Below are 26,003 nucleotides of genomic sequence, written 5' to 3'. Positions count from 1 at the left end.
GGTCTATTCTATCAGCTCTCACAAGTACTTATACTTCTCTGCTAGTTTCACATTCAAACGGGAAATTTTATTTCCCAGAATCTTTTATTACTAAAACATTATTTTTTTTAATTCCAGTGAAATTTATATATAGTGTTATATTAGTTTCGGGTGTACAGTACAGTGATTCAGCAATTCTACATAACACTCCATGCTCATCACGATAAGCGTACGCTTAATCCCCTCCACCTATTTCACCCATCCCTCCACCTACATCTCCTCTGTCAATCACCAATTTGTTCTCTGTATTTAAGACTCTATTTTTGGTTTTTCTCTTTTTTTCTTTATTTGTTTTGTTTCCTAAATCCTACCTATGAGTGAAATCATATGGTATTTGTTTTTCTCTGACTTATTTCACTTAGCATTATACCCTCTAGATCCATCTATTACTAATATATTATTAATATGCTTAAATCTAGATTTTAAAATTAATCTATACTAGACTGAAGCCCTGTTCAAATAAAAAAGGTGGAGAGTAGGTGATCTCAAAATAAGCCATATGTATATGTCACTGAAGGACTCTTCACATGAAGCAAGTCACTGACTATAAATAAATATACTACATGTTAGCACCCATTATTAAAATACCAATGATTTTTTGAAATTCTAACAGTACACACAATCTGCCAAGCAAGTAACATTCCTGTGCAGCAAAACACAATTTCTGTGACACAAGTAACCATGTCTCCTTTGAAGCTGCAGGATTCCCTGGCTAAGATTTTATTTTAGACCAAGAGGGCCAAAAATGCTTCTTCTAGAAGCCTAACAGCCTATTCTACTCCTTTCTATGGTAACATAGTGTAGCCTTTCACTGTCTGACCCACAGAGGAAAAAAACTGATTTTAATTAACCATTAATTACTCGAATGCAGCCTGCATTATATGGAAAAATGTGTTACTTTCATCTTAATTTAAAAGACAACATTGGAGGTTCAAACTGGCAAGAATATACACTTTATAAATGCATTTATATCATTATTCCTCAGAGAATTGGAAAAGAGAGTCATTTTCCTATGGTTCTGTAGTGCTTGGAATGGTAAGAAAGGTATAAGATGATAAAATGAGGGATTCTCTTTGAAGCTTTTTGCAGGGCAAAGAAAATATTCTTTAATTTGAGAGCGTTTTGATTACTGTAAGTAGTTATCTGAATACTGAAAAGTAAAATTCAGATGAGGTCTTATTGAGTGCTAATAAAGTCTATTTGAAATTTAAGATCTTTGTGTTGTATTTGCTATAAATATATTAAAGTTATATGAATTTGTGCACTAAATAAGATCAAATAGAAAATAGAAAAGATTTGTCACAGGTATAGAATGCATGACCAATAAAATCAAGTTCAGCTATAAGAAAGAATGTTTATAAATATGGGGGAAAGTTGCCTCAATATTTTTATAATTTTATGTGCATTATTTTTCACATCTTAAAGCTGCCCAAGTATAGAAAAATACAGGACTTCAATAACAGTTACCAGCATGATTTGCTTTTATTACCTTTCTGTTCAAGACCCTTGTTTCCCCTTGTAGCATGTCAAATTGCCCCCAAAACCATATTATACAGCAGAGAAATGTTGTTCACACTTCACTGGCTATTGATTTACTTTATTTATTGGCACAAAATCAGCTTGAGATAAACATTTTGTCCCCCATTTCCACTATTGTAAGCGGTATACTTCATTGCAAGATAGGTAAACCCAAATGTGCAGGGTCACAATTCGACATGGCTTTCTAATCAATGTGTGAAAAATTATCTAATGAATAATGGGTTGCACATTTCCACAAACAAATTAACCAGGGTGAGACTGAAACTAATGATTATATTTATCTAATGTAATTTCACATCTGTTACTAGTGGTAGTAATTTTTTTTCTCTTTCATCCATGGTGTCCTCAAAATTACAACTTAGCTTTTCAGATACAGTTATAGGACATCAGTTTAACTAGAAAATAGACAATTTTGTGGAATGTTTATTTTTTTCTTTGAATGCCAGCAGCCCAGAGAAATATGATGCCATTTTATAAAATTTGGGGATTCAGGCGTTTCTTGATCAATAACCCTGTTGTGTTTTTACATATTGCCTGTGGGCTTAATTTGATAGCATATGGTTCAAATTCCATCATTCAGCCTTATAAAGAGCAAAATTACTCCATTTCACATGGTACTGTAAGACCATCTTTAATTCTACCTGTCCTTATATGAATATATTATTTATCCTGATTTAAAATGTACAATAGTTTAAAAAGTAGAAGCAGTTCCAACAATGAAAAGGTTAAATCCTAAACATCTGATTTGGAACTCAGGGCACCTAAGCCTTCCAGACAAGCCCACAGATACCTATTCCATCCACATGTACCTTTGTCATAGAAGCTAGCCACAAATGGTATCATATTTCAATGGGAAAGAGCATTCACAGTTTAAACCGAGACCATGTATCTTTCAGCTATGGTTGCCCACTCTTCTGCTACCTGCCAGGGAATATGAAGGAGTCTCCTACTTTAAGGTACTGATTCTGGCACCAGTGACTTGAGGAAAGGGCCTAACTGGGCTCAAGATAAAATGATAACTTCACATGGCAAAGACATGAGGAGCTCTAGAGGCAAGGGTCATCAGCTGGAGTGCATACCAGAGATATTTCGTGGCCCTACATTTTGCTCCCTATCCAGACAGACTTCAGCCTCATCCTGAAATGAAATCCTAATTTTAATAAAAAGATCCAATAATTTGTATTCTAATAATTCAATTATTAGAAATTAAACTTTGGTAATTAGAGAGACATCTGTAAAATCTACCACCTAACTGGATTCTCTGATAAAATTTTACTTCTGTGGGGAACTCTTCAGTTAGGCTCACTATGCAGAAAAAGCAGAGAACTGAGATACAACCTTGTGATCCTTAGAAGGAAAAAACAGCCCTTTAAGGCAGCAGTTCTCAACATTTGAGTTCTCAAATCTTCTTGGCCTCATAAAAATTACTGAGGACCTCAAAGAGTTTTTTTAATAGATTATTTCAGTAGTTGTATTATTAGAAACTAAAACTAAAAAAATTAATAGTTATTTTAACATAAAAATAAACCCATTACCAGTTACTATAACATAGCTTATTAAAAATAAATGTATTCTCCCCCCTTAAAAAATTAATGAGAAGATGGTATTAACAGAAGACAGCTGAATTCTCATACATAAGCCCGCCTTCAATTTATCATGATACGTTATTTTGACTAAAGTATATAAAGAAAATCCAGCCCCAGACAGGTATGTAGTTGGAAAAGAGGTTATTTTCACAGATGTTTTGGATAATTGGGGATATTCTTCTTGGATAAAAAACCAAAATGTATCAAACGATTGTAATTTAGTTGCAATATGGAATCTGAAACCATATCAATGAAATTTTCATACTTTCTTATATTAAAAATATATTGGTTAATCTTACACTTCAGATCTAACTTGCACGATTTAGTACCATCATGCATTGGTGATTTGAAAAATATTATTTTACAGAATTATGTAGATCTTTCCAATGCTGACACAATTCATTATCTAATATTTAAAAATCATGTTCAGCAATTAACCACAAATCTCATCAGAAAAGTTTTTAAATATTGGGACACTATCAAGTTCACCGTGGCTAATAGAAGTTTTCCAAATACTATCTAGTTTTCACTTGAGAGGCTGAATGTTTATCAATGGCAATAAACACTATCAGTTTGTTTTTCTTGAAAGATCGCTGTTCATCTTTGAGAAAATGTCTGCCACATACTCAACTCTGAATAGCTACTTTGTCATTTGTTCTCTCAAGTAAAAATAGTATTTCATGAAAAAAGCAGCTAGGTCACCTCACAATGCAATCACCCAAGTCCTTTTCTTTCAAGAACCACTCCACACTTTGATATGCAGGCAAAAGTGCTTTATGCATGGTTCCTATTTCCTCACCCAGATCCTAAAAAAAAAATCTTTTACAGAGCTAATATTTAATAAAATCAATTTTTTACCGATCAAAATGTTCTTAGCTGTTCATCTAAAATGTTAAGTGAGGGGCGTCTGAATGGCTCAGTCAGTTAAGCATCCAACTTCAGCACAGGTCATGATCTCATGATTCATGAGTTCAAGCCCAGGCTCTTTGCTGACAGCTCAGAGCCTGGAGCCTGCTTCGGGTTCTGTATCTCCCTCTCTCTGCCCCTCCCCTGCTCATGCTCTGTTTCAAAAAGTAAATAAACATTAAAAAAAAAAAACAAAAAAAAACAACCTTTAAATGTTATTAAGTGAAACTTTTTTTTTTTTTTTTTTTAAAGAATACCCAGACAACTAGAACAGTTTGGTGTCATTGTATTGATTCACTCTAAACATGAGCAGTTTTATCCATCATTGTTTTTGTACCATCACACCAAATGTCAGCACAGTGAAAAAGGTTAATCACATCTTAGTCTTATAATGAAAATGGTTTTAATCTCCTAAAGCTCTTAAAGGGGACCCCAGATATCTGAAGGCTACCTTTTGAGAATCACTGCTCTAAACAATCTAACATATTGCGTGTATGGAGGGAAGGCAGTGGTTGGAATAAGAGAAACAAACACTTTCTAAAAATAAACCAGAAAAATGAGGAAAAGACATTTTGAACATAAATGAATGTTTAAGTCATTTGGCTTTCTTTATAGCTTGACTGATTTTAGGTAGTTACTTCATTCTTCAATCTTGCTTCTGGCCCTCATATCAGTTCGGTCTCAATGAGCAGTTTTATGAGTCAATACTATACAAACTATGAATGAAATTTCATGGATCTGCCTGACCCAGAAAATGTGTGAGGGTTGAAGCTCCTTCAGTAATCTAAATTAAAAGGGAAGCCTCAAAATCACCTAATCTCATAGTATATACCTCGTTGTATACACCAGAACGTAAGCTCCGTGAGATAGGATACTTGTTTTGTTCACTACTTTATCCTCAATTCCTAGAACACTATCTGACTCAAAACAGGTACTCAACAAGTATTTATTAGATGAATGAGTGCAGCCCATATGGGTGTACACAAGGAAAAACTAAAAATAATACAATTCATCATTTTACAAACACATCCAAATGAGTGTTTCAATCTTCAAAGTAATCAGAGAGACTACTGTCATTTTCCAGTGATGCAGCAGCTACTGCTTACAGTTATTTTTTTGAACACCAGACAGACAGTGGTGAGAAATGCACTGCAATTTGATACAGAAAGACTTGTCCTAGAATCCTGGTTCTAGAAATTACCACTGATAAAAAAACTGGGCAATGACTTAACCTGAGATAATCTTCTTAACCATAAAGAAGACAGAAAAATAACTATCTCACAGAGACATTGTAAGAATGAAATTTAATGAAACCACATTTGTTGAAGTATCTAGCACAGTGCCTAGCAAACAGGAAATGACAAATGCAGGATAAATGCTAGTGTGTACGTCCTTCCTCTGATAACTTTATTCCAACTTGCCTCTGCAAAATGCCCGGCCCCAGTTCTCAGTCCGTACGTTTAGAAGGAGCTTCACACCTAGAATTACGGGCCTCGGCCTAAACAATCAGTGCATCATTTCCCAAGCACAGTCACTTGTGTGAGATGACCATATATTTCTGTCAAAGCCAATGAGACTCAAATTCTTGCTAGGTATCCTGGAAAGAAGAGCCTCTCTCTTTCCCACTGGACTTAAACCTTGAAAGATGCAGACAGGAGTTTCTTTAACCAGCCGAGAACCACAGGGAAGAATCTGCCTGAGAATGTAATGAGTTCATCCTGAAATTGCAATGTTAGAGCTGAGAGATACAGAAGAACTAGGTTTGTGAACAATGCTTGAGCTCCCATCAAGTAATGCCTAAAGCCAAACTGGTCTCTGGAATTATGTTAGTCAATAAATTCCCTTTTTCCTAAGTAAGTTTGGGTTAAGTTTCCTGGCATGAACAATAGGAAGAGTCCAGTCTGATGTAATTTTCTTCTTTTCCAAAAGGTCCAACTAGATTTGTACAGACCATTATGGTTCAATGCCAAAGCTGCTGATGAGGGCTGAAACAAAATGCCAAAGCCTGTCCTTAGGCTTTGGAATTACTATGATTTTAAGCAAGCCAGAAGTTCAGGTTCTCAAAACATTTGGTTAATATTTAGATCAGGTGTTCCTGAAAAAGAAACTGCATAGTAATTTCAAACCTAGAGTCTCTAGACATTTAGGGATGTGTAAATGCAGTAATGAGCAACCTCAAGCTATTACTACTATTTCTAAAAAGAGTAAAAGCTGTTCCCTTAATGAGGTTAACTAAAACATAAATTTATTGGCTCTTAGTAGGAATTATGTCTACTCTATGCAGTTAACAGTGGTTATCTCTTGCTAATCAGAAGCTCTCTTACTGTCAGATACATCACTAGCTAGACAGATAGATAGATATCCTTGAATGATTTTCCAAATGAGAAAATTATTTATTTAATAAATTCTATATGATAGTGAAAATTTTCCAAAACACAGGGTTCCATAATGTGAGGAGAGGTGAAGGATTAAAAAAGGACTTTGGCACTTGGTAATTAAAAAGAAACAACAACACTAATATAAGGTTATAGCAACATTTTTCTGGATATATCTCCTGAAGCAATGGAAATAAAAGCAAAAATAAACTACTGAGATTACATCAAAATAAAATGCGTCTAAACAGTGAAGGAAAAAAATCAACCAAACCAGAAGACAACCTAATGAATGGGAGAAGATATCTGCAAATGACATATCAGATAAAGGGTTAGCATCCAAAATACATAAAGAACTTACACAACTTAACACCAAAAAAACCACAAATGTATAGAACGGTGTAACAAAATGTTACCATTTGTTTATAAAAGGGAGGAAAATATATAATCTACATTTGTTTATAATGCACTTTAAAAATCTCTAGCATATATGGGAAACTAATGACCACCTGTTAAGAAGGAGAATTTTGATATATGGGGGCAGGGTTGGGTGGGAGGAAGGCTGTCTACTAGATCCTCTTAGGTTTTAATTTTTAAGCATTTGGATATATTATGTGTTGAAAAACATTTCAAATCTAGCCTCACCAACTGGATGAGCCAACTTTCACTTCGTGGATGACCCACCAAAGACAGCTACTGACTAGAACCAGCCCTAAGTAAAATGATGGAGACTATCCTTGGGAACCTCATCCTACCAAACTTTCTCTTTCCCCTGTGTTAGCACATACTCTTAACTGTTTCTTACCATTGTCTATCCTCAAAGTCCTCACCACTCATCTTTCTTCCTACCCCACATGCCCAAAAATCCTCACCATAACTCACTTCTCTACCATACTCTCTTTCCAAATTTCCCAAGGCAAAGATTACATGCATTCTTCATTTATTAGCAATGGATAATTGCAGTTGGCTTTTCACCACCTCTCTGGGACTAGGAACATGTTGGGTGGGAGTTTTCCAGCATCAAATCCTTTTCCTACTTGGGAGAACCTATTTTGTATAGTCTTGTGACACGCTTTGTTCTGAGGGGCCAAAGGGGACAATTCCCTCCTTTCTCTACTCTCTGAAAGGTAGAGCTGCTTAGAACTCTAAAGTTTAGAAGAAGAATAATCCAATGTCAAAGTTTGAATTAAGATTGATTTAGGGAGGAACGCAGTAAAGATGGAAGTATCCAGAGATGAAAGCAACTAGCTGGCCAGACTTTTATAGCTGCCTACACTCTGGGGCCCTTTTGGTTCCTGCTCACTTTCCAAGCCTGCTCCTCTCGCTTCCTGTCATTTCTGTGATTCTCCATTATCTTTTTTTATTTTTTTTTAGTTTTTTTTTTTATGTTTGTTTATTTTTGAGAGAGATAGAGAGAGTGAGCAGGGGAGGGGCAGAGAGAGCTGGAGACACAGAGTCCAAAGCAGGTTTGAGCCTCTGAGCTGCCAGCACGGAGCCGGACACAGGGCTCACACCCACGAACCGTGAGATCATGATCTGAGCCCAAGTCGGATGCTCAACTGACAGAGCCACCGAGGTGCCCCATGTGATTCTCCATTATCTTCACAATGCATCCTTTTTGCTTAAAACAGCAAGACAGTTCTCTGTTTCTTGTCATTAAAACTTTCACTGATATATACTCTGAACAAAAATCTGAGTACCTATTATGGGCAGGGGAGGATACAGAAGTAAAAAATTCAAATATGATCACTTTTCTCAAGGAGATCGTAATCTAGTTTTATAGATGTAGAAAACTAAAAAATACGTGTTAATGAATGGTATGGTCAGAGAACAAAGAAAGAAGTCAATGATTTGGAGAAGCCAGGGAAAGTTAAATGTGGCTTTCCCAGGCGAAATTTACCACTCTTGCCCTCCTAAGCAAAATTCATCACTCTTCACAAGTGACTTTTTAAAATTACTATTAAAAGTAGCTTGTTACATACCAGTGTCTCCCACAGTCTCCCACAGTCTGAGCTCCCTGAAGACAAAGATTTCAAGAGCCTAACTAGTGCCAGAAAAACTCACTCATCCATTAATTCCACACACAAGGCTAGAAACTGGTCACAGTGTGAGATGAGTTCATTTTCAAAGCATTTGGATAAGGGTAAGAGAGGAGAAAGGGAGCAAAAGCATAAGAAAATGGATTAAAGTTTCCTGTAGAGGAGTAGTAAGAAATAATGTTGGAAATACAGAGGGCAGCCATTATTCAGGGCGCTGAAGACCATGCTAAATATCAGGAAGATTGGCAAACTAAAAATGGCTACAGGAACAAGTAGCAAGTACAAATGAGTAGTACTTGAGAAGTGAGCTAGAGAAAACCAACAGAGGGGCACCTGGGTGACTCAGTCCATTGACATCTGACTCTTGATTTTGGCTCAGGTCATGATCTCATGGTCACGACATTGAGCCCCGCATCAGGCCTGTGCCGGGCATGGAGCCTGCTTTAGATTCTCTCTCTCTCTCTACTCCTCCCCTGCTCTCTTGCTCTCTCATTCTCTCTCTCTCTCCAAAAAAAATTTTTTAATTATAAAAAGAAAGCAATAGAAAGTCATGCAGGATGAGGTGAAACTATGTCATGTCTAAAACCATTCAAATTAAAAAAAAAATACTTTTCTGGTTGCAAAAAATAAGTTCATAGGCCACAGACTTCTGCTGGGCTATGAAAACGGTTTTGATGGAAATGCAAGCTGGTGCAGCCACTCTGGAAAACAGTATGGAGGTTCCTCAAAAAAACTAAAACTAGAACTCCCCTACGACCCAGCAATTGCACTACTAGGCATTTATCCACGGGATATAGGTGTGCTATTTTGAAGGGACACCTGCACCCCCACGATTATAACAGCACTATCAACAATAGCCAAAGTATGGAAAGAGCCCTAATGTCCATCGATGGATGAATGGCTTAAGAAGATGTGCTGTATATATACAATGGAATATTACTTGGCAATCAAAAAGAATGAAATCTTGCCATTTGCAACTACGTGGATGGAACTGGAGGGTATTACGCTAAGTGAAATTAGTCAGAGAAAGACAAACATCATATGACTTCACTCATATGAGGACTTTAAGAGACAAAACAGATGAACATAAGGGAAGGGAAACAAAAATAATATAAAAAAAGGGAGGGGGACAAAACAGAAGAGACTCATAAATATGGAGAACAAACTGAGGGTTACTGAGGGGTTGTGGGAGGGAGGATGGGCTAAATGGGTAAGGGGCACTAAGGAATCTACTCCTGAAATCATTGTTGCACTATATGCTAATTTGGATGTAAATTTTAAAAGATAAAAAATAAAATTAAAACAATAAAAGGTTTTTTCTTAAAAAAAAAAGGTTTTGAGTAAGACAGAAGGAGGATCAGAAAGTTATATAAGAAGAAAAACCAAGCAGTAGTAGACATGGAGAGAAAACAAAAAAGCACAAAAAGGCAAGCAAGAAAAAATAAGGCTCTGAATTAGGAGTAGAGCAGTATTCATCAATGGATGAAACTGTTTTATAAAAAGTTAATAGTGAACTAAATAATGAAAGTGAGGCTGTCACCACTTGACCCCACTGATTCCAGCATCACTAAAAATGAGAAAACAGGAGTGTGATAAATACTTCAAAGAAAATTTCCACAGGACTTTATTTATTAGGTAGGAAACAGAAGAAAAGAGGAGAATAGGGATTAATGATTATTACCCCCATATAGTCCCTGGTAACTGTAGCAATGACTATGACACTGACAAATATATGGAAACCAAGAGGTAGAACCAGTTTTCAAGAGGGATATTAGAAACATCTATGGTGCAGTGATAAGGACTTCACATAGGACAGGTGGTCTGCAAGCTCTATCACCATTTAGCCACTTAACACTGAACAAACACAACCTCCTGGCTCCATGTCCTTTTCTTAAAAATGAGATTAAACCAGATGTTCTATATGACTCTTCTAGATCTGACATTCCAAGATAAGTTTGGTTTAAATGTGTTTAAAGTATTACAGGATACTGAGGTGGGGGGGGGGGCAGATTTTCCCAGTGGATTTTTTTAAGTATATAAATTTCTTTAATAATACACACATAGAACACCTGGCTGATTCAACAGGTTAAGTGTCCAACTCTTAATCTTGGCTCAGGTCATGATCTCCTGATTCCTGAGATCAAGTCCCATGTCGGGCTCTGCAGTGACAGCACAGTGACTCCCTCTCTCTCTGCCCCTCCCCCACTCACACACGTGCACACTTGTGCTCTCTCAAAATAAATAAATAAAACATAACATTGATTTAAAAAATAATAATATACACACATGTGAGGAAAATACACAAAAATAACAATGCTTGGTTTTTAAGTAGCATATAAATGGGTTTTTAAATACTTTTGTTCTTACTAAAGAAAAAAAACACAAACACAAAAAAAACAAAAAACAAAGAAAAAGGGCACCTGGGTGGCTCAGTCGTGAAGTATACAACTCTTGCTCTTGGGGTCATGAGTTCAAGCCCCACACTGGGTGTAAAAAATAAACAAGTAAATACACTTTTTGCTGATTTTGTATATATTTTAACTTTTCAAAAAAATGCCTATATCTAGATTCTCCAATTCCACTCCTTCCATTTTCACTTAAATGCATACCCAACTAGGCTTTTGCCCGTAGAAGACTTCAAGAAACTGCTTTTTAAGCAAATTTTGGTAAAATGTACATAACAAATTTACCATCTTAACCATTTTTAACTGTATAAATCAGTGGTATTACATATATTCACATTGTTGTACAATCATCACTACCATCCACACACAGAACTCTTTTTATCTTGTAAAACTAAAACTCAATACCCATTAAACAATAACTCCCATTCTCCCCAAAGCCCTAGCAACTATGTGCCTACTTTCTGTCTCTATGAAATTGACTACTTTAGGCATCTCATATGAGTGAAATCACATTATTTGTCCTTGTGCAACTGGCTTATTTCACTTAGCATGATGTCCTCAATGTTCTCCCAAGTTGTAGCATGTATCAGAATTTCCTTCTTTTTTAAAGTCAAATAATATTTTGTTGTATGTATATATAGCATTTTGTTTATTCATTCATCCATCTTTTGGCTACTGCAATTAATGCTACTATAAACATGGGTATACAAATACCTCTTCAAGTCCCTGCTTTCAATTCCATTGGGTATATATTCAGAAGAGGAACTGCTGGATCATATGGTAATTTTTAATTTTTAATTTTTTGAGGAAACACTCTCCATCTTCCATAGCAATTGCAACAATTTACTTTCCCACCAATACCACACAAGGGTTCCAAGTTTTCCACATCCTTGCCAACACTTGTTATTTTCTGTTTTGTTTTGGTTTTTGATCGTAGCCATCCTGATGGGTCTGAGGTGATTTTGATTTGCATTTCCCTAATGATTAGTATTCTTCATGGTTTTAATCAAAAGACACATGAGCAGGATGCCTGGGTGCCTTAGTCAGTTAAGCATCCAACTTCGGCTCAGGTCATGATCTTGCAGTTTGTAGGTTCAAGCCCGGTGTTGGGTTCTGGGCTGACAGCTCAGAGCCTGGAGCCTGCTTCGGATTCTGTGTCTCCCTCTCTCTCTGCCCCTCCCCTGCTTGTGCGCTCATGCTCTCTCTCTCTCAAAAATAAATAAAAACATTTTTAAAAATTTAAAACATAAAAGAACATATGAGCCAACACAAAGAGCTCCAAGTGGCCAAAGATAGAATATTTAGAGCATCAAAAAATATCTAAATACAACTGAGTAAAATACACCAAATATATAAACCTCAAGTGTAAAATGACACCTTAAAAAAAAAAAAATCTCTTCCTGGCGCCTAGGTGGCTCAGCCAATTAAGCGTCTGACTCGATTTTGGCGCAGGTCATGATATTGCAGTTTGGTTCCTGAGACTAAACCCCACATCAGGCTCTGCGCTGACAGCATGGAGCCTGCTTGGGATTCTCTGTCCCTCTTTCTCTGCTCTCGCTTGTGCACACACTCGTGTACATACTCTCTCACTCTCAAACAAATAAACTTCTTTAAAAACCTCTTCATTAAACACTACTGGAAATAACTAGGGCACACGTTACTTATTCTGAAGATTTGCAGTTAAAATGGAAAAATTAAACATTTTTCCTGCCTTTCACATACAAAATGTATTTTAGGATAATCAAATAGCTCTAGGTGATGAAATAAAGTTATTTACTAAAGAATTCTACCTAATCAACATGGAAGGAATGACAGAATGAGAAAATCATAATTTTGCAAGCCCTAGTGAAGCAAATGCTTCACACAATATTCATAAATGTATGAAACCATTAGCTAAAGTGGTGATAGGAAACTGTACAATGGAGATCGGGCTGTAACAACTTGAACCCCCTGGTTGATCACTGCATCACTGAAATGAAGACAAGCAAACACTGTGTGCTTCCTGATATGATCAAATATGAAGCATACAGCACAACCTATGAAATATTCATGCCCAAAAATGTTGGACCTAAATCTGATTAAAAGCCTCTACAGTGCACTAATATGATAGCCAGTAGCCACATGTAGCTATTTAAATTTAAAAAGTAAAATTAAAAATTCAGTTTCTTGATCACAAGTACTCAAAAGCCACATGTAGCCATTAGACAGCACAGGTACAGAACAACAGTGCAGATACACATTTCCATCACTGCACAAGTTTTACTGGATAATGCTGCTCTGGAGCTAAATTCTATTTACAAGAAATATGGAAGGATAAGAGGAGTAAAGGAACAAATAACATGACTCTAGAAAGAAGCAAGCAAACAAATCTAGAATGCAGGGGTTTCTACAGACCAGTTAAGTGAATGGCAGGGGGAGAAAAGAAGGGAGGAGGACACTACTACAGATTTTAAGACTTAAGATATGAAATATTCAGAAAAGGAAAATTTATACAAAAAAGTAGATCAGTGGTTTCTAGGGGCTGGAGGCAGAAGCAAGGATTGACTGTAAATGTGTTTGAAGAAATTTGGGGGGAGTGTTGAAAAGCTTGAACTGGATTATGACAATAAATAAATAAATAAATAAATAAATAAATAAATAAATAAAACTGGATTATGATGGGGCACCTGGGTGGCTCAATCAGTTGAGCACCCAACTTCAGCTCAGGTCACAATCTCACAGTTCATGAGTTTGAGCCCCACATGAGGCTCATGCTGTCTGCGCAAAGCTCACTTCAGATCCTCTGTCCCCCCTCTCTGTCCCTCCCCCATTCATGCCCTCTCTCTCAAAAATAAACATTAAAAAAAAAAAAAAAACAGGAGCACCTGGGTCACTCAGTTGACTAAGTGTCCAGCTTCGGCTTAGGTCATGGTCTCACAGTTTGTGAGTTTGAGCCCTGCATCAGGGTCTGGGCTGACAGCTCAGAGCCTAGAGCCTGGTTCAGATTCTATGTCTACCTACCTCTCTGCCCCTCCCCTACTCATGCTCTGCCCCTCTCTCTCAAAAATAAACATTAAAAAAAATTTTTAAACACACCACAAAAAACCGACTATAATGAAAAAAAAACTGGACTATGACCAACTCTTTTAAGTTCACTAAATATTACTGAATTGTTCTTTAAAAGCCAAAAGAGACAAATCTAATGTGCAAAACTTTTTTGAACAAGATTCTAAGTAACTCTAAAAAGATATTTTGAAATAGTCAAAGAAATTTGATTATGGATTAGATTATACCAAAAAAATTAATTGTTGGAGGGTATAAATAGAATATTTATTCATATTTTTAAAGATACATATAGAAATATGTACAATGTCTGAGATTCACTTTAACAGACTCAGAGAAAAAAGATGAAAAAAATAATGAATAAAGAAAATGAAACAGAAATCTTAAAATTATTAGATATGGCTGCTTTATACATGAGTTCATTGTACTATTTTTTCTATATTTGCATATGTTTGCAATTTTTTATCATTAAAAAAAATTAATGGCTACAATAATACCCTCTCATAATCAATCCTACAAACCGAATCTATGATGAAGTTTGTGACTTTCCAATATTACCGGCAACAAAGATACAAGGTGATCATTTTTAAGTAAGTTTCAATTTTAGAATTATTTTAAGTCCCCAAAGAAACACTCAATGATTACATTTAAGTCACCATCTTAAACTTCAAAAAATTTTATAAGCCCACTCTGTCTGGGGGCTTTGGACGAGGTGAAGCGGCAGGAGGAACTAAATACACACATATTTTTCCCCTACTAGCTGAGCTGAATCTCTTTCATGATATACTTGACACTAAGTCATTAAATAAATCCAACAGCATTCTCAGTAACTAGCCTGTGATAAATATGCCTGGCACCAGTGCAATGTATTCAAGCCTTTTCAACAGCTTTTCCTTTGCGCACATCTGCAGGCTTTCTATGCATATCTGCATACAGAATCCACAACCACATTCTGCATTATAATTAATGTAACAGCACATTTGACCAGGTCCACAGGGTTTTGATATATAACCATTTTTGAGATGTGCTGGGAACTGAGGATGTCCTGCGGAGAAAGTATGCCTAATTTCAAATCAGGAACCAGACAAGCTCTAAGTGGTAAGACAGTTGTTTTCCGGAAACAGCTATGACATAGCTGTGTGTATGTGTGTGTGTGCACAGACATGCGTCTATCTCAAATCACAATGCTCTTCTCTTTTACTCCTCACCACAGCTGTCATATACCCACTCTAAATAGTCAAGGAACAGCCCCAAATGCACACACAGATCAAATTAAAAATCTTATATAAAAAGCATTCTTTGGTTACCATTGACAGAGAAAATCACTGAAATATGGATTCAACTAGGGATATATAGCAAGTACAGAAATAGTAGACCTGAACTATACATCTCACCCATTCTGTACCTTTGGTAATTAAAATCACCTTGCTCAGTTCCCCTTAACCTCATTTTTAAAAAGTTTACTTTGAAATCTAGACTGAAATCCCATGGCTAGGTAAGTTCTTACGTACATGCACTTCTTCAAAGGCCTTTGGGGAGTACTCACTGTCAGCTTATATTGTTCAATTCACTCTGTACTGTAGCACAGAAGTCCCATGGAATTCAGCAAGGAGCAGAGCAATCTGATTCTCTACCACCCTAGCCTAGAATGCTGTAAGTTAGCACTGTCTAATAAAACTTTCTGTAATGACACTCAACACAGTAGCCACTAATCACATGTGGGTTTTGAGCACTTAAAATGTGGCTATTGTGACTGAGGAACTGAACTTTTAATTTTATTTAACTTAAACAGGCACATGTGGCTAGTGGTTACCATATTGCAGGACGTAGCTATAAGTAACTTTCTTGTGTTTTCACACAGGTTTCATTCTCTGTGTCTCTATGTCTCTCTCTTGCTCTCATCTACAAACACACACACTCATACATCAAATCTTAGTATTTAACTGAGTGATGGGGTTATGGAATCAGATTCAAATATATTTTGAATGAATAAATATGTATTTATATTTAATAGTATTTACAACAAACAGGTAACACTAGTATCGCAAAAGGCTCTAAGATAATCCTATAGACATTAAAGCTACATATATGAAAACATACCCCAATATGGAAAATACACAGAGAAAGAATACAAAATACCATCTATTTTTTTGGTCACAAAAAATTAAATAGGCACATGCATGAGGATTAGAAGGTATCATAAACCAAAGAAAAATAATCAGATGGAGGAAGGAATTATAAGTGGATTTCATTCATATACATAAAGCTTTAGAAAATAAATTAAGGTTGAAGAGCAATGAAATATAAAGGTCTAAGCATAGAAATAATCTCAGAAAACTTGAATTTGGGGAATAGGTAACTATCCTACATTGGCAGCAACCTAGAGGGCTAAGGATAAGGAGACTGAAAAGAACTCAACCTGTGCACTGTCGGGGGAAGGTCTAACTAAAACTGAGAAATCTGGAATGCCTGGGTGGCTCAGTCAGTTAAGCATCCAACTTCAGCCCATGTCATGATCTCTTGGTTCATGGGTTCGAGACCTGCCTCGGGTTCTCTGCTCTCAGCACAGAACCTGGATTCTCTGTCTCCCTCTCTCTCTGCCCCTCCCCCACTTGCTCATGCACCCTCTCTCTCTCCCTTTCAAAAATAAATAAACATTAATAAACAAATAAAATTGAGAAATCTATGACTAAGAGAAAGAGGGAAAGAAAGTTTGTAAATGAGAGTTAATAGGTGTCAATGTTAACATTTAGTCAGTAAAAGACTTGAGGCCATTCCAAGGCTGTTAGCTGAGAGGTCAGAAAGGCTCAACATTACCCTTAAAGACAGACAACAAACTGAGGGTTGATGGAGGGAGGTGGGTGGGGGATGGGCTAGTTGAGTGATAGGTACTAAGGAAGACACTTGTTATGATAAGCACTGGGTGCTGTATGCAAGTGATGAATCACTGAATTCTACTCCTAAAACCAATATTGTACTGTATGTTAACTAACTAGAATTTAAATAAAATTTTAAAAAGAAAAAATTAAATTAAACTAAAACAAAAACAAACAAACAAACAAACAAACAAACGCTCAACACTGCTTTCTAGGTGAGACCCATTCCTGAGATTAGCATCAATTACACTTAATTCACCTGGACAGCTTCAGTGACTGGAACAGTGGTTCTCAAACTTCAAAATGAGATTCTTAAACCCCATCCCTAGAGACTGAGACATATTGATTTAAAAAAATAATCTGTTTTATCTGTGTGGGTTAGGAAAAATAAAGACACCCCACCCCATGCAACTTAAAATCTGTCTTCTATTTAATAAAGATGATTAAACATGTTTTTTTGATAACTTGGGAAACTCTAGCATCTCTGATCATAGCCTCTTATCTTTTCATAGATTTTAGGAAAGGAAGAAAAATAAGAAAGCTGTCTTTATACATGGGAAGATATGTCAAGTAATAATAAAGGAGGTAGACTTGTTTTGTAGGACATCAAGGCTAAGACAGAGGAGCGATGGCTTCAGTGTAATATAAGAATGTATTAGAAGAGGGGTGCCTGAGTGGCTCAGTTGGTTAAGCTTCTGACTCTTGGTTTCAACTCAAGGCATGATCTCACAGTTCATGGATTCAAGCCCCACACTGGGCTCTGCACTGAGGAGCCTGCTTGGGATTCTCTCTCTCCCTCCCTCTCTGTCCCTCCTCCTACTTGCACTCTATCTCAAAAAAAATAAATAAACTTTAAAATTAAAAAAAAGAATGTATTTGAAGAAATGAGATTCCTCATCAGGTGGTGAGTTTCCTATATCTTGAAGATGTCTAAGCTGATGCTATATGACCACAAGGTCTGTAAGTTGTGTGAATGATTTGACCAGCAATAATATTAGATAACCAGTGACTTTCCTTCCTACCTTGATACAACCTACCTAGTATCTCATGGAATTTACTACTGTTACCAAAGAAAACTCAAATATCATTTGAAAGTATTTGATGTGACATATATTTGCTTCGTTGTTCATGATGATCAGATAAGAAGTTCACATCAATAGAATTTTTTTTCACTTTTACACTGCAAATTACTTGACTTCTCTTTCACTTTTCCAATACCTAAAGTAAAATATTGTATTTTTACCTTATTACCACCTCAGTATCATTTATTCAACAAATATTTCTTACCATCTAATAAGTGTCAGGTGCCATGCATTCAGGCCAGGAAATAGTTGAACTAATCATCAATACACACACAAGTTAAGAGATAAAGTCCCATGGGTGATTCTCCCAAAACTTAGATTTCGTTTTCTCAACCTATCCCTATGTTCCAGGTCAGAATTTCCTATATTATACCCAATGAAGCCTCCATTTTCCCTCTCTCCCTCACCCCATTTACCTGAGAGATGCATGGGCAGCATGTCCAGCTGTTACTTCTCCCAAGCCCTGACCCCAGTTCCAGATGTCCCTGAAGCAGCAGAAATTTGGGGCCAGGAGGATGAGGACTGCCTGTCTAGAGGAAACAACAGGATTACCATAGGGAAGGCAGAAGGAAGCTTCAAATCAGGATATTACATAGTAAAAATGGACTCTGGGGATTTCACAGCAGAGGAATAAAAAACATAGGGAAGAAAGAGATGAGGTTTGTATGGGAGCAATGGCTGGAGAGGACTACTTTAAAGCCATAAATGGCCCAAGTGACTTTGGAGCCCAGGGTGTCACCTAGGAGAAGGCAACAATACAGAAGTTGCCACTTGTGTCCTCAGAAGTTTTGAGGCGATCAATCTCTAAGGAAATCTGTAAAATCTTGGTTACTCTAGAAAAGCTGATGTTTGAAGACAGGAACTGTGGAGGGGAGGAAACTACAACTGATACTTTTATTGTTTTTCTCTTATTGTGAAATATGTTCAATGAACAAAAGAATATATATACCATTTAAAGAATAATAAAACCCACCTATGTTCCACCCTCCACATGAAGAGTATTTTTCTTTACTCCTTTTTCTCCAAATTCTGGAGCATCCATAAATAACTAAAGTGGATTTTATCTGGGGGGCCAGTTTCAGGTGTGGTATCATTTCTTTAAACTGAAGAATGCCCCTGTGCAAATCATTCTATCTCCAACACCATTCTTACCTGCCTCCTAATGCTTAATTGTTAATTGATTAAGATAAAGACATTCTTTCTACACTAAAATCAAAGGGTTTAAAATGGATGAATTAGCATATTGCTTTAAATCTTTTCAAAGTGTAAATAGTACCAACTAATTTCCTACTGTGAATGGGGAAAGGATGTGAAGGTGAAGCTCCCGACTCTAAAAATGTCAGCGGAGAGAGGAAAGCTGAAGGCTCCTAAAATACTTCACAAGCTTCACTAGTTTCCCTTGGAATTGAACTATCTGCCTTCATCCATACATAAAAAGAGGCATGAGCAGAGATACTTCCTGGCCTATGTCCATGCACTGACCTGAACAGCCACTAGACTACCCATTCTTTTCATTCTCTCATGTGGTCATAAACACCTGGCATTGCCTTGGCAACTGAATAAATATGGTGACACTGCCACATACTAGCTTCTAAGTAGTTGTCCAGTTGCCTTGCTAACTTTACACAAAAACTAGTACCTTGAGTCCAGTCAATCCAACCAAAAGTTACTGAGTGTTTCCTATAGGAGAATATGTCTGGGTTGTCTATTTTCTTTCTAATATTTCCTTTTCTGTTAAATTCATGGACTAAACATACTTTACTGGATAATATAAAAACCCCATGGCACTAATGACTGTAGCACAGGGATGAGGATTTTTTTGCAAAGCCATGTTTTCAATGGAAAGTTAAATTCCTGCATATTCCAAACTTCCTTTCCTACTCTGTAAAATAATTCTAATGCAGTCCCAACCCCTTGCCTGCATCCTATTACAAAGAGGCAAGGGAAGTTGTTGGTGGCAGGAACTCTCCAGTAGAACACTGATGTTATCTGCTTACCTTTTCACCCCCTTAACACAATGCTAACTTAACTCAGAATCAGATCATCTCCTCCCAGATAAAAGAAAATTATCTTCAAAAGAAAGATTAGACAAATACCAGCCTAGGCCTCTGATTAACAGGTATTTTTATTTTATTTTTTTTTTAATTTTTTTTTAAACGTTTTTATTTATTTTTGAGACAGAGAGAGACAGAGCATGAACGGGGGAGGGTCACAGAGAGAGGGAGGCACAGAATCTGAAACAGGCTCCAGGCTCTGAGCTGTCAGCACAGAGCCCGACGCGGGGCTTGAACTCACAGACCGCGAGATCATGACCTGAGCCGAAGTCGGACGCTTAACCGACCAAGCCACCCAGGCGCCCCTAACAGGTATTTTTAAACTGACTTCCCCACACTGGTCAACCATACAGTTATAGCATTATTAGATTTGGTCAGCACTGGGAAAGAACTTCAGGTAACCCATGAGGAAATACAAGTTCATAGCTGCTAAGTGACTGGACTGAGATCATAGTTAGGCTAACAGCTGATCAAGGATTACAACTATGATTTCCAAACTCTGCTGCATATCTTCATGGTCCTCAACTACAGCAGAATAGGGGCAAGGATTGTTCTTCTAAAACTAAAAGGGAAAAAAACATACCTTCTTGAGAAGCAGTGATCTCCTAACTCAGGCTATCCAAAGCAACCCCTACAAGAACCTCAAGGTCCTACTTTGGAGTTTGTATGCCTAAAGAGAGAATTCTCATCATAACTCTTCAAATCTGAGATGTCAGATGGCATACAATCAGTTCTCAGAGAAGCCACTAGGCTTCAAATGAAAATGAAGCTCTTAAGTCTTCCAACAGGGAAATCTAAGACAGCAGATTTTCTGACAAGCATGTACTCCTCCCTCTATCGTGAGAAACAATCCAGTCACTGGAGTCTCTAAGAGTGGCATATTAACTCTTTCAAGATACCAGGGCATCATTTACTAAATTACTTTTGAGAACACACTACATGGTAGTCCAGTTCTTTGGAAAAGGTAATTAGCCTCCCGCGGGTGACTAGTTTACTCCAAGTGAGCACTGTGCTCACCATAGGATGAGAATAGTCTCTTTTTGTGAGAATGAAAATACTATTTTGCTTGTTATCAGGAGTGATTTATTTTTCATCTTAATAATCATATAAGCCTTGGGGGGGAGGAGCCAAGATGGCAGAAGAGCATGGAAGTTTTGTTTGCATCTCATGTCCATGAAATCTAGCCAGATCAACACTAAACCATCCTACACACCTAGAAAACTGAGCTGAGGATTAACACAACAATCTGCACAACGTGAACCCCAACTCAGCAGGTATGGCAGCACAAAGAGGTGAACTGGAAGAGAGAGGCCACAAGGGCAAGGAGCTGTTTTTGCTTGCAGAGAGAGGATGGATGGGGGGAGAGTATGGGAAAAGCACCCCCCCAAAAAAAATCCATGTGGAGAGAAAATGGAAAAGTGGAAACAGCTGCAGGGACTGAACTAAAAAGGGAGAAAGGAGAGGGTTTAAATTCCATTAAGACTCTATAAACACAGGGAGCACAGAGTCTGAAACTCCGCAGCTCAGTACCTGGCGGTGCTCTGGTGGGAAGGGCAAATCCCCAGGAGCAGAGTGAGGTCTGGAGATCCTCGGGCCACACAGGGAGAGGTGGCTCCTCTGCAGGAAGGAGATTGGTAAAGGCTGTGCAGCCACCCAGTCCCAGCAGACTCCAGAGAACAACCACATTTGGTGGTGCTGGAACAAGGTTGTTAAGTGTGAAGCCTGGTGCCAGATGCATGTTGTGATTTTCCATAATCCCTGAAATACTGCTGCTACACAATTGTGCAACATTTTTCTGGGGCAGGCTGACACCCAGCCACAGTCTCTGGGCATCGGCAGCAGCACAGTCCCATGAATGTTCCTGGACATGGCCGGCACCCAGCCATTGCTTGGTGAGACCCTCAGAGGGTCTGATTGGGTCAAAGCCGCAGTTCCTCAGAGTGAGCAGTCGCATCTGAGATAAAACTCAGGAGGGAGATACCACCTGGCAATCTGACAGCTTGGTCACAGACAGTGTAAAAGCGGGGAATGGATGCAAGCTGGAGACAAAGGACAGGTGTGCAGTTGCTGACTGGGGAGAACAGAGTTCCCAAACTAGAGACTGGTAGCTGGGTGACACCATTTTCACTGCTCCCACGCATGCGCATACACACTTAGAAGCGCCACAACAATCCACCCCAGAAAGCTAAGCAGCAGCATCTACTGGAGAATGGAGCCATTACACTAAGTTCTGCCCAACTGGGCCAACTTCGCTCTTCAGGAACACCACAAGTCTCTCTGCCTGCTTAGTTTATGGACTATAAAGTGCTTCACAGTTTGACCTCTACAAAAAAACGGTGTAATTTCAATCGTATTTCAGTCTGTTCGCTGGTCCATCTATTCAATTTTAATTTTTTTTTCTTTTTTGTTTCTTTTCTTTTTCTTAAATACAGAAAGAGAAAAAAATTATTTTTATTTTCAATTTTTATTAAAAATATTTTTCTTTAATGTTTTTCTACTGTATTTTTTACTTTTTTGTAAATTTTTCAAATTCTATTTTCTTCCATCATTTCATTTTATTCTATTTCATTGTATTCGTTTTTTCAAATTCTCAAACCTTTTTTTTCCCCCTTTTTTCTCTAATCTATCAAGCTCCTTTCAACAACCAGACCAAAACACACCTAGGATCTAGCATCATTTATTTGATTTGTGTGTGTGTGTTGTTTTTAATTTTTTAATTTTATTTTTTTTACCTTTTTAATTCCCTTTCTTCCTTCAAGATGACAAAATGAAGGAATTCACCCCAAAAGAAAGAGCAAGAAGAAATGACAGCCAGGGACTTAATCAACACATATACAAGCAAGATGTCTGAACCAGAATTTAGAATCACGATAAGAATACTAGCTGGGGTCAAAAATACATTAGAATCCCTTTCTGTGGAGATAAAAGAAGTAAAAGCTAGTCAGGATGAAATAAAAAAATGCTATAACTGAGCTGCAGTCTTGAATGGATGCCACGGTGGCAAAGATGGATGAGGCAGAGCAGCGAATCAGCAATATAGAGGACAAACTTATGGAGAATAATGAAGCAGAAAAAAAGAGGGAGACTAAGGCAAAAGAGCACAATTTAAGAATTATATCAGTAACTCATTAAAAAGGAACATCAAAATCATGGTGGGGGGGGGGGGTCCCAGAAAATGAAGAGAGAAAAAAAGGTAGATGTGTTATGTGAGCAAATCATAGTGTAAAACTTTCCTAACCTGGAGAAAGACACAGACATCAAAATCCAGGAAGCACAGAGGACTCCCATTAGATTCAACAAAAATCGACTATCAACAAGGCATATCATAGTCAAATTCACAAAATACTCAGGCAAGGGAAGAATCATGAAAGCAACAAGGGAAAAAAAGTCCTTAAGCTACAAGGAAAGACAGACCAGGTTTGCAGCAGACCTATCCACAGAAACTTGGCAGGCCAGAAAGGAGTGGCAGGATATAGTCAATGTGCTGAATCAGAAAAATATGCAGCCAAGAATTCTTTATCCAGCAAGGTTGTCATTCAAAATAGAAGGAGAGATAAAAAGTTTCCCAGACAAACAAAAATTAAAGGAGTTTGTGATCACTAAACCAGCCCTGAAAGAAATTTTAAGGGGGACTCTCTGAGGGGAGAAAAGACGGAGCAGGGGTAGGGGAGACCAAAAGCAACAAAGACCAGAAAGGACCGGAGAACACCACCAGAAACTCCAACTCTACAAGAAACATAATGGCAATAAATTCATATCTTTCAGTACTCACTCTAAACGTCAACGGACTAAATGCTCCAATCAAAAGACACAGGGTAACAGAATGGGTAAGAAAACAAGATCCATCTATACACTACTTACAAGAGACACACTTTAGACCCAAAGACACCTTCAGGTTGAAAGTAAGGGGATGGAGAACCATCTATCATGCTAATGGTCGACAAAAAAAAAAGCCAGAGTAGCCATACTTATATCAAACCATCTAGACTTTAAAATAAAGACTGTAACAGGAGATGAATAAGGGCATTTTATCATAATTAAGGGGTCTATACACCAAGAAGACCTAACAATTACAAACATTTATGCTCCAAATATGAAAGCACCCAAATATATAAATTAATCACAAACATAAAGAAACTCATTGATAATAATACCATAATAGTAGGGAACTTTAACACCCCTTTTACAACAATGGACAGATCATCTAAACAGAAAGTCAATGAGGAAACAATGGTTTTGAATGACACACTGGACCAGGTGGACTTAAAAGATATATTCAGAACATTACAACCTAAAGCAGCAGAATATACATTCTTCTCCAGTACACATGGAACATTCTCCAGAACAGACCACATACTGGGACACAAATCAGCCCTCAACAAGTACAAAAAGTTCGAGATCATACCATGCATATTTTCAGACCACAATGCCAAGAAACTTGAAATCAAGCACAAGAAAAATTTTGGAAAGATAACGAATACTTGGTGACTCAAGAACATCCTACTAAAGAATGAATGGGCTAATGAGGAAGTTAAAGAGGAAATTAAAAACTAAATGGAAGCCAACTAAAATGATAACACCACAGCCCAAAACCTCTGGGACGCAGCAAAAGGCAGTCATAAGAAGGAAGTAGATAGCAATCCAGGCCTTCCTAAAGAAGGAAGAAAGGTCTCAGATACACAACCTAACCTTACATCTTAAAGAGCTGGAAAAAGAACAGCAAATAAAACCCCAAACCAGCAGAATACAGAAAATAATAAAGATTAGAGCAGAAATCAATGCTATTGAAACCAAAAAAAAACCCAGTAGAACAGATCATTGAAATCAGAAAAGCTGATTCTTTGAAAGAATTAACAAAATTGATAAACCCCTAGCCAGTCTGATCCAAAAGAAAAAGGAAAGGACCCAAATAAATAAAATCAAGAATGAAAGAGGAGAGATCGCAACCAACACAGCAGAAATAAAAACAATAATAAGAGACTATTATGAGCAATTATATGCCAATAAAATGGGCAATCTGGAAGAAATGGACAAATTCCTAAAAACATATATACTACCAAAACTGAAACAGGAGGGAAGAAATAGAAAATGTGAACAGACCCATAACCAGTAAAAAAATCAAATTAGTACTCAAAAATCTCCCAAAAAAACAAGAGTCCAGGCCAGATGGCTTTCCAGGGGAATTCTACCAAACATTTAAGGAAGAGTTAAACCTATTCTCTTGAAGCTGTTCCAAAAAATTGAAATGGAAGGAAAACTTCCAAACTCTTTCTATGAAGCCAGCATTACCTTGATTCCAAAACCAGACAGAGACCCCATTAAAAAGGAGAACTATAGACCAATTTCCCTGATGAACATGGATGCAAAAATCCTCAACAAGATATTAGCCAACCAGATCCAATAGTACATTAAAAAAATTATTCACAACCAAGTTGGACTTATACCTGGGATGCAGGGCTGGTTCAATATCCACAAAACAATTAACGTCATTCATCACATCAATAAAAGAAAAGACAAGAACCACCGATCCTCTCAATAGATGCAGAGAAAGCATTTGACAAAATACAGTATCCTGTCTTGATAAAAACCCTCAAGAAAGTAGGGATAGAAAGAGCATACCTCGAGATCATAAAAGCCATATATAAAAGACTCAAAGCTAATATCAGCTTCAATGCGAAAAAACTGAGAGCTTTCCTCCTAAGGTCAGGAACAAGACAGGGATGTCCACTCTCAGCACTTTTATTCAACATAGCATTGGAAGTCTTAGCCTCAGCAATCAGACACACAAAGAAATAAAAGGCATCCAAATTGGCCAGGAGGCGATCAAACTTTCACTCTTCACAGATGACATGATACTGTATATGGAAAACCCAAAAGATTCCACCAAAAAACTGCTAGAATTGATCCATGAATTCAGCAAAGTGGCAGGATATAAAATCATGCACAGAAATCGGCTGCATTCCTATATACCAACAATGAAGAACAGAAAGAGAAATTAAGGAATCGATCCCATTTACAATTGCACCAAAAACCATAAAATACCTAGGAATAAATCTAACCAAA

The 26,003-nt window shown here is 37.3% G+C and overlaps 1 protein-coding gene across 5 annotated transcripts in view; it reads right to left on the bottom strand.

Moving 5' to 3' along the window:
* Nucleotides 1-26,003, bottom strand: part of WDR41 (WD repeat domain 41) — a 196,399-nt gene that overhangs the window by 161,918 nt on the left and 8,478 nt on the right. For 3 of the 5 annotated variants that reach the window (XR_013556330.1, XM_078448753.2, XM_078448749.2), the window contains exon 3: nucleotides 18,303-18,412. Coding sequence is in view for 4 of the 5 variants with exons in the window: in XM_078448753.2 (XP_078304879.1) it covers nucleotides 18,303-18,412 (110 nt within the window). In the remaining variant the exon portion in view is untranslated. Of the gene's footprint in view, nucleotides 1-18,302; nucleotides 18,417-26,003 lie in introns of all 5 variants that reach the window. The other 2 variants (XM_078448759.2, XM_078448758.2) reach the window with 1 other exon arrangement.

This window comes from Panthera onca, chromosome A1, assembly GCF_046562875.1.
Source record: "Panthera onca isolate mPanOnc1 chromosome A1, mPanOnc1 haplotype 2, whole genome shotgun sequence".
In the NCBI taxonomy this organism is placed as follows: domain Eukaryota; kingdom Metazoa; phylum Chordata; class Mammalia; order Carnivora; family Felidae; genus Panthera; species Panthera onca.
The sequence above is the reverse complement of the archived record's forward strand: the minus strand, read 5'-3'. Positions and strand labels throughout refer to the sequence as shown.